The sequence below is a fragment of the Triticum aestivum genome, chromosome 5B (assembly GCF_018294505.1).
Source record: "Triticum aestivum cultivar Chinese Spring chromosome 5B, IWGSC CS RefSeq v2.1, whole genome shotgun sequence".
Classification (NCBI taxonomy): Eukaryota; Viridiplantae; Streptophyta; class Magnoliopsida; order Poales; family Poaceae; genus Triticum; species Triticum aestivum.
In genome coordinates, this window is record NC_057807.1 from 630,413,632 (window position 1) to 630,423,551 (window position 9,920).

Here is a 9,920-nt window from a genome sequence, read left to right on the forward strand (position 1 = left end):
CTCGGCGCGGCTGCTAGAGCCCGCGGCCGTTTCCATCTGCGGCGGGGCGAGTCCGTTGGAGGATTCGATCTCGGCCCCGAAGCGGATGACGCCGGAGGCGCCGGTCGTCCTACGCGGTCACCTCAGTGCGCATTGGCACGGGAAAGTAGCCAGGCGGGCGGTGACTTGGGCCGGCGTCCTCGGCAGCGGGCGTCGGCGTGTGCGGAGGCAGCGACTGCGCCGGCGGAGGAGGGGGCGGATGCGGCTCCGCGTGCAGCATCGGCGCGGCCGGGCCGGCGAGCAGCCACGGGTCAAGGCCGACGGGGGGATACGCGGCGGTGCCAAGGGGTGCGGTAAGCGCCCCGGGCGGCGCTCACACCGCGTCCAGCGGCGGCGACGGGCAAGAAGGCGGTCCCGGCGGTCGTCCTCACTGATGAGGCGGAGGAAGAAGGAAGTGAGGGGCGACATCTCACCGGCAGCGAGTGCTCCTACCCTTCTCTATTCACTTGCTTTTCGCTCTCACTGGTTGTCTAAGTATCAAAATGATATCTCTGCACTCCGTTCAAATATACTTGTCTTAAAAATGAAAAAAAATAAATGTATCTATAACTAAAATAAGTCTAGATACAACAATTTCTAGGACAAATATTTTCGGACGGAGGGAGTACAATTTAGTATACCATCGGGAAGGCGTCTGTTGCGGATGCAACCGCATGCCGTTTGGGCTCACGCGCTGTCGCCGTTAACCGTGCATCTCTCTCTCGCAACCTCCCCCTATCCTTGTACCTGTCGTGGCCGGCGGGCAGGCGGCGGATGCTGGAGGCAAAGTAGGGAACACGAGGCGGCAGGCAGGCAGCGTATGACGAGAATAAATAATCCTAGATTGAGGTCAAGATGAAGCAAGCTTGGAGATGAGGAAAAGAGACAAGAAGAAACATGGGTAAGACACGAGTGAACGACACGAGTACAACCACATATGGCCACACGAGAGGAAGGGACTGACAGGTGCAGGCAGCAACAACTCGTAACTAATTCAAGAGAGCTTAGAAAAACTTTCAAAAAAAAAAAACTAACAAATTTTAGGGATATTCAATCACTACATCATGATTAGATTAGATAATCCAGAAACATGCATCGTTTACTCTAATAAATAAATAGGTAGATAAAGGTATTCATCAGTACATCATCTTCTTCACATCAATGCAAATTTTTCCCTGTTGGCTTGGTTCTGCCTGTAGTGCACCATCAAAGCATTAACACCAACATCATCTTCCATACTATGCTCAACACCATGTCACCAGATTCCAGGTCTTTTACACGGCACACTTAATCTTACGGTTCTTTGAAGAAAACCTTGCAGACAGCTTATGCTTCTTTGGAAGAAGAACCCCAACCTTGTCGTTGTCCAATTCCATCCCTTTGAAAATAAAAATTAAAACTCAGATATATACACCATCAAGCAGTATGGGAAGATGAGATGAATTGCAACTTAATAAATGATGTACACAATAATTTTCAAAAAAAAAGGAATATACAAACAAGAGAAATGGCACTGCAGTGGAGTATATTGATAAAAGAAAACAGCTTTGCGGTCAATATTAATGCACCATATCTCTTCACGGTTAGCTCTGAGCTAACTTGTCATCAAAGCATTGTCTGAAAACAACCACATTAGCCATGATGTGACGCTTGTGGCCTCAATGAGCAGGCACCGCCTTTGTCAATCAGCTGGAAGGACTACAACTGACACGCAGGGGATTGGTGGCAACCGTGCCGCAGACGGGGCCGGCACAGGGGTGCTGTATTCAGGTGGCAAAAAAGGCTGAAGGCAGCAAACCTAAAATACATGGAGTCCCGACAACAGTCCAAACGCAAGGATGTCGGAATTAGGCATGACAAGATGTATTAAGGCAGTCGGGAGGCCTGTCGCCAGAATCAAGCCAAAGACAGTAACATGAGAACGCCAGCGAGGCTAATTAATACTACAGGAGTTTTACCTAATGACATTCCCATGCAGGGAGAACGGCTTTTCCTTGGCCGAGTTTCCACTTACACACGGGTATAAAAGGTACTCCCTCTCTAAACTAATATAAGAGCGTTTAGATGACTACTTTAGTAATCTAAACGCTCTTATATTAGTTTACAGAGGGAGTACACATTATCAGAATCAAAAGTGACTGCAACAGGAACAGCCAAAGATGTGACCTGGTTGACCCAAAGTAACCCAACACATACACATTCTAAAACTTTGTTCAACAGAAAAAATATGTGTTAAAAGCATTGCATATTATCATCTAAAGGCACAAGACATTTGCTCCGGCATAGAAAATAGAGGACAGCATAGTTTTATCCTTTAACAGAGCAATCAAAACAGAGAGGTTCCTAGAATTCACTTCAAAATAGCACACCGGAGTAGTAGCAACACAAGGCTGCGTAATGAATCAAGAACTACACATGTACCGTCCCATAAATAAAGAGCTAAAGATCCAACAAGGAGAGATAGAGGATTCTAGGGTCTCAAGGACAACTTAATGACAGAAGGACCAGAGCTATTATTGATATATACAGTGTAGTGCACCTACACAACTGGAGCGGCTAAAACTCAAAACGGTTGAACAGCCCAACAGAAGATTCATGGTAACCTATGTTTTTAAGGCGGTAAGGCGAGGCGAGGCGCTGGGGGGGCGCCTCACTGCCTAAGCGCTGAGGCATAAGGCGAGGCGACGCCTTAGAGACTTGTAAGCAACAGAATTAAGTAGAATTTGGTAGGCATTAAGCAACTAGGCATACAGCCATACACACCTTGCAACTGATTGTTGTAGAGCCCCCATCCTCTTTGCACTTGCTTTTCTCCCCAACAGAATTCTGCATCAACATGAAGTCATGAACAAATATGTTAGAATAATGTATCACTTACCAGTGCACATTCCACAAAAAATAGAAATAAAAGTGAGGCAGCGAACAAAAGTGGAAAGAAAGATAGCAAGTATGAGTGCAACTGCAATCTGCAATGCATGGCATATTACATAACCATTAACCAATTCAAATGACACAAGTCCAGTAGTCCACATAAGACAAACAGAATAATAGATAATTCCAGCATAGCAAAAGGGATAAAGGTGGCCAGCTCAGCTCTCTCATGTCTCTCCACTCTCAAAGTCTCAATCAAAAGTCATCATCATCAAACTCATTGGCATTGGTGTTGTCTTCACCATCTTGGTCAACATTAGTTGGCTCTTGATCGTCATTGCTCACATCATCATCATCCTCAACGTAGTCTGAATCCTCCCCCTCCGCATTGGGCATACTGTTGCTCTTGCTTGTTGTTGCTGTACTGCAGAGGAGGAGGAGCTGCTGGACAGGAGGATGAGGAGGAGCTGCTGGACAGGAGGAAGAGGAGGAGCTGCTGGAGAGGAGGAACCGTTGGAGAGGAGGGGGAGGAGCTGCTGGAGAGGAGGAGGAACCAGATCTGCTGGAGAGGAGCCACTGAAGAGAAGGAGGGGGAGGAGTGTGTGGATTGGGGGCTGTTTCTCTCTCTCTCTTTCTCCCCTCTTACCTGTTGGCGCCAACATGATTCCAGTTTCCCGCCAAAACTCTGTTTCCCGCCTAAAACAGCTCCCCTGCCTGCCTGGCAAGCTAAGGCGTCCAAAATGGACTAAGGCAACGCCTCGGACGCCTAGGCAGACGCCTCGGACGCCTTATAGCTTAAGGCGGACGCCTTAGACACCCACCTAAGGCGAGGTGGACGCCTTGCCCTCGCAGGGCGCCCTGACGCCTAAGCGTCGCCTAGGCGACGCCTTAGGGACGCCTTGAAAACAGAGATGGTAACAATATAGGTAAATGGTTCAATTAATTAACATATTACTATATTTTGTCAAGGGGTGATTAGTCAACCACACTAGAGGTCCGTGATGAAGGCAGGAAACTGGAAATTCTGAGACAGGAATAACATCGGGCACACAACCCTGATAAGTAGAGTGGTACGGGTCTAGAAGTCGGCGTGCAAAGAGTTGCTGAGAATCGTTCACCCAACCAGGCAGCATGTGAGTTGCATCATAGGTAAGATAATAAATAAGCAAAAAAGGCCAGTGTTACACTACCATATATCAAACAGAAAGCTAAGCAAAGGCAACCATGTTATGTAATACTGTATTCAACCAAAGTCACAGTTCAATTACCCTCGAGAAATCATACACCAAACCAGGCAGCATATGAGTTGCATCATAGGTAAGATAAATAAGGCAGCATATGGTAAGATAAATAAGCAAAAAAAGGCCAGTGTTACGCTACCATATCCAACAGAAAGCTAGTCAAAGGCAACCATGTTATGTAATATAAGCAAGAACATATGTAAAAGAAAAGAAAATTGAATATTAGGTGAGCTTCTTCTAGCTAGTTACCTGTTGGCTTTTCAAATTGTTTGGAGAAGACAGTTGGAAGTAGGAGCACATTAGAAAACTCGTCTCTGTCCTCCTCACACTCAGCACAGCCCGTATCCACACACTTGGCACAGTAGGACTGTCGGTTGACATATTGAGTACATGACCGCAGATTCGCTTGCTTCATGTCAACCATGATCATCCACCCTTTGCCATAAAATTCCTCTTCCCTTAACAGGCAGCATAGAACATCCGGGTCATGGAAGACTGGGAACTCAGGAAGACGCTTAGGTGCTTTGTAATTAGGTTGCGCCTGGAGGAGGTCAAGGTTGATCACACCATGTTGCTCCCACTTGAACTCTAATAAGTTGTAAGAGTTCAAAGTCCAAATGGTGATCTTTTTGGGACCCAGATGCTGCTGTGGTTGGCTTCTTCGTCTCCCAGGAACCTGAAGACATGGGCAGTCATCTTCGCTTGTCTCCTCATTGTTAGAAACTAGGCGAGCTCAACAATGGCGAGAGGAGGTTTTGTGCCGCGTGAAAGTTGCTGCGGATCGACGCCAGCTCGGCGTCCATGGCGCTCTTCCATCCTGCCTGGGTCAGCGCGGCGTCCACTGACACAGGTTCTTCTGCTGCCACCATACACAGCTCGTCGTCGAGCTCCTCCACATCATCTCCCGTTATGTAGTCGTCGTAGAACGGGTTGGGCTTGATGATGCCGTGACGTGCCCTCGTGATCATCGGGTGTTGTGGCCCTGGGGATGTCGGGGAGGCCTCTCCCGCGCTGGTCCCCGCAGCAGCTGAAGAAGATGCAGCAGCTGACCCTGGCGCGGTGCAGTCCTCGAGAGGGCTGGGTGGCGGCGTGCGGCCCGTACGAGCCGCGCTCCCCGCACTCTGCTTGCCAGGGACGTAGGCCGCCGTCGTCGCCGTGGTGACTGGGTGCACGTATACCTCGACATGGAACGGCGCGGCGTCAGCGGCCGCTCCCTCCTTGTTCCATTCCCACCGAGCGCCTTCATCGAAGATGACATCGCGCGACACGTGCACACGATTCTTCACAGGGTCGTAGACGCGATATGCCGCCGACCCAGGCTCGTACCCGAGGAACACCATGGGGGTGCTCCGATCATCCAGCTTCGCCGGGTTCGGCTTGGTCACCTTCACGTGTGCAACACACCCAAAGACACGCAAATAACTCACATCTGGCTTGTAGCCGTGCCATACCTCGAATGGGGTTTGTCCATCCACGCTCTTCGTCGGTGATCTGTTCAGGAGATAAACCGCGGTGGTCACGGCTTCTCCCCAAAACCTTGCTGGAACGCCCATGGCCTTCATCAAGCTGCGCGCGGTGGAGACAATCGTCTGGTTTCGGCGCTCGACGACCCCGTTCTGCTGGGGTGAGTACGGCGCCGTCAGTTGACGGCCGATACCCTCGTCAGCGCAGTACTCAGCGAACGTGGCCACGGTGAACTCGCCACCACGGTCAGTCCGGAGTAGGCGCAGCTTGCGCCCCGTCTCCACCTCCGCTCCAGCCCTGAACCGCTTGATCGCCGTTGCTGCTTGGTCCTTCGTCGTCAGCAGTGTGAGCCACATATACCTGCTCTTGTCGTCGACAAGGAGCAGGAAGTAGCGCCTACCGGCTGGTGTAGCCGGCGTGATCGGGCCGCAAATGTCCCCGTGCACCAAGTCGAGGATGTCCTCGGCCCGCTTCTTTGCCTGTTGGGGAAACGGTGCTCGACGCTGCTTTCCGGCTAGGCAGCCGTCGCAGAGCTGCTCGACGTGGTCGATGTGCGGCAGCCCTCGCACCATGCCATGGCGCGCGAGTTTCTTGAGAGCGTCGAAGTTGAGGTGGCCGTAGCGTGCATGCCACCTCCAGGAATCATTGGAGTGCACCGCCGCGAGACACACCGGCCTCGCAATGTCCAGCTTGACGGTGTACAGCCGGTTGCGTGCTCGTGGTACTTTGACGAACAGATTCTGTCGCCTGTCGAACAGCTTCAGGAACCCGTTGGCGAGGTCGATGCGGCAGCCGTTCTCCTCGAGCTGCCCGAGGCTGACGATGTTGCTCCGCAGACGCGGGATGTAGTACGCGTCGGTCAACGCTCGATGGTCCCCGTTGCCGCAGGCAAACAGGATTGTTCCCCGCCCCTTGATTTCCACCACTGACCCGTCGCCGAATTTCACCGTGCCGCCCACCGTGGTGATCAGCTCGGTGAAGACGTCGCGGCGGCCGGTCATGTGGTTGCTGGCACCGGTATCCAGCACCCACATGTCATTTCCCTGGTGTGCGGAGGCGAGGAAGACGCGGTCCTCCACGAGGCTGACGCGCTCCAGCTTGCCGATCGCGATCGGCGTGGGCGCGTCCGTCGTCGTGCCCTGGTCCGTGACCGCCATCAGGAGTGCCGGCCCATCGATGTCGGGCTTGTCCTCCTCCGCCGCGGCCAGGTGAGCTTGCTGGCGTCGCTCCCTGCGTTCCCGTCGTGGCTCCGGACAGTCACGGGATATGTGCCATGCATACTTGTTGCAGTTGTAGCACTTGATCCCCGACCTGTCCTGTTCGCCGTTTGGGCCACGACGATCGTTGCCGTTGTGCTTGTTCTTGCCGCGGCCGTTGCTCTTTGAGCCGCCGCCGTTCGAGCCGGATCCCTGTCCGTGCTCCTTCTGCTTGCCGCGGGCCAACCACTGCTCCTCCGTGAGCAGTAGCTGGCTGCCAATGCGCTCCACCGTCCCGATCGAGCATCTTTCCGCCGAGGAGCGCAGGCGTCCGATCAACTCCTCGACGGACATGCCGTTGAGATCGAGGAGAGTCTCGATCGAGCAGGCAATCTGCGCGTACTGGCTAGGCACTTCACGAAGGAATTTCTGAACTATTTTTACCTCGTCCACTACGTCGCCGAGAGATCGCAGGTTGTTGGCGAGGTTGGTGATGCGCATGCCGAACGCGTCGAGCGTCTCGCCGTCCTTGAAGGCGATCTGCTCAAACTCCTTGCGGAGGCGCTGCGCCGTGGCCTCCCGTGCACGGCTGACACCCATGCGCATCAGCTTGATTGCCTCCCATGCGTTCGCCGCCGTCTCCTTGACCGCGAGAACCGGCACCATCTCCGGGGGCACCGCACGCAGCAGTGCAGAGAGCGCTGCCATGTCCTCGCGATCGCCCGGCTCGCCCATGCCGGACACCGCCTCCCACAACCCTTGCGCGCGCAGGTTGATTTTCATCACCAGCGCCCACTCAATGTAATTGGTGGCTGTGAGGGTGGGGTAGACGATGTTGGCGCCGAAGTTCGTGCGCTCCTGCACGACGCGCTCGTGGATGATCACCTCCTTGCCGCCCCGCCGGACAACGCTGCGCCCCCGGCTCCATCCTCGCTCCCTCTCCGCCGCACCCCCGGTGTCGCCTCCCGACATGTTGATGCGCGGCGCCGGCGTGCGTTCGCCGTCGTTGGACGTCATCACCGCCCTGGATCGATAGCTGCTCTGATGCCAATTGTTAGAAACTAGGCGAGCTCAACAATGGCGAGAGGAGGTTTTGTGCCGCGTGAAAGTTGCTGCGGATCGACGCCAGCTCGGCGTCCATGGCGCTCTTCCATCCTGCCTGGGTCAGCGCGGCGTCCACTGACACAGGTTCTTCTGCTGCCACCATACACAGCTCGTCGTCGAGCTCCTCCACATCATCTCCCGTTATGTAGTCGTCGTAGAACGGGTTGGGCTTGATGATGCCGTGACGTGCCCTCGTGATCATCGGGTGTTGTGGCCCTGGGGATGTCGGGGAGGCCTCTCCCGCGCTGGTCCCCGCAGCAGCTGAAGAAGATGCAGCAGCTGACCCTGGCGCGGTGCAGTCCTCGAGAGGGCTGGGTGGCGGCGTGCGGCCCGTACGAGCCGCGCTCCCCGCACTCTGCTTGCCAGGGACGTAGGCCGCCGTCGTCGCCGTGGTGACTGGGTGCACGTATACCTCGACATGGAACGGCGCGGCGTCAGCGGCCGCTCCCTCCTTGTTCCATTCCCACCGAGCGCCTTCATCGAAGATGACATCGCGCGACACGTGCACACGATTCTTCACAGGGTCGTAGACGCGATATGCCGCCGACCCAGGCTCGTACCCGAGGAACACCATGGGGGTGCTCCGATCATCCAGCTTCGCCGGGTTCGGCTTGGTCACCTTCACGTGTGCAACACACCCAAAGACACGCAAATAACTCACATCTGGCTTGTAGCCGTGCCATACCTCGAATGGGGTTTGTCCATCCACGCTCTTCGTCGGTGATCTGTTCAGGAGATAAACCGCGGTGGTCACGGCTTCTCCCCAAAACCTTGCTGGAACGCCCATGGCCTTCATCAAGCTGCGCGCGGTGGAGACAATCGTCTGGTTTCGGCGCTCGACGACCCCGTTCTGCTGGGGTGAGTACGGCGCCGTCAGTTGACGGCCGATACCCTCGTCAGCGCAGTACTCAGCGAACGTGGCCACGGTGAACTCGCCACCACGGTCAGTCCGGAGTAGGCGCAGCTTGCGCCCCGTCTCCACCTCCGCTCCAGCCCTGAACCGCTTGATCGCCGTTGCTGCTTGGTCCTTCGTCGTCAGCAGTGTGAGCCACATATACCTGCTCTTGTCGTCGACAAGGAGCAGGAAGTAGCGCCTACCGGCTGGTGTAGCCGGCGTGACTCATGGAAGTCATTGTCAATGTGGACAAAGCACATCTTGCCTTGGGTGATGGACACACTTCGGAACCTCCCAGGGAACTGACTTGCGCCCCGTACCTCTTCAGGGTATTCCTCTCCAGGGAAAGGTACGAAGTGGAGCGCCATGGGGGAACCTAGAGTGGAAGAGAAGTCAGATAGCAGGACACCGCTGAAGTAGTCAACCCAGCACAGGAAACGGTCGTTGAAAGCGAGCACATTGTCAGTTGACCAGAGGTTGGGGAGCTGGCCACTGCTCTGGTTCTGCTGCGGTGGGTGCCAACGTATCTGGCCGGGTGTAATGGGGATGGTTTTCCACTCTTTAGTCTGGGAGGAGGAGTTGAAGACGCAGAGTGCACCACCATCCTGGACACTGAGGTCGGCAACGATGTAGTGCTTGTCCGAGAGCCGCAAGATGCCTGTGGTGAATTTACCCATCAGGAACCGCCGACTTATCATCCTCTCCTTGGGGTACAGAGGGAGCTGCTGCACCGAGGGGGAAGGACCGGCGGCCGTGTAGACGAACAGATCTGGCGGGGCGCCGAAGTAGGGAACCCGGGTCGGGACATCGATGTCGAAGAGGACGAGGTCTTTGTCGGTTGCCCGGACGTAGGAACAGGCGGCATCGGATCCTTCTCCCACCGACGGCCAGTGGAGGTTGAGGTAGGAAACCCCACCCGGAGCCGCGAGGGTGAAGGACACGTACAAGGAAAGGCCGCGGTCAATGCGGAGTCGAGCGGCGGTCTTGTTCTTGCTGACAACCAGACGAGCAGCGTCTAGGTCCTTGTGGCAGCGGGTGCGGCCCATGCGATCCAGCATCGCCCAGTCGGGGAAGATGGCGGCCTCCTCCATCGCCCAATCGGTGAAGACGTCGGTCTCCTCCTCCTCCTCC

At 54.9% G+C, this 9,920-nt stretch overlaps 1 protein-coding gene across 1 annotated transcript; it reads right to left on the reverse strand.

Annotated features, from left to right (window-relative positions):
- Window positions 1-1,063: 1,063 nt before the first annotated feature.
- On the reverse strand, window positions 1,064-9,903 carry LOC123113779 (uncharacterized). Its single transcript, XM_044535091.1, has 3 exons — window positions 9,019-9,903; window positions 4,380-4,844; window positions 1,064-1,396 (listed from the first exon to the last, which is right to left on the reverse strand). Exons 1-3 carry the CDS (start codon window positions 9,878-9,880, stop codon window positions 1,293-1,295), a joined length of 1,431 nt encoding a protein of 476 aa, XP_044391026.1. The 5' UTR covers window positions 9,881-9,903; the 3' UTR covers window positions 1,064-1,292.
- Between the last annotated feature and the right edge of the window lie 17 nt (window positions 9,904-9,920).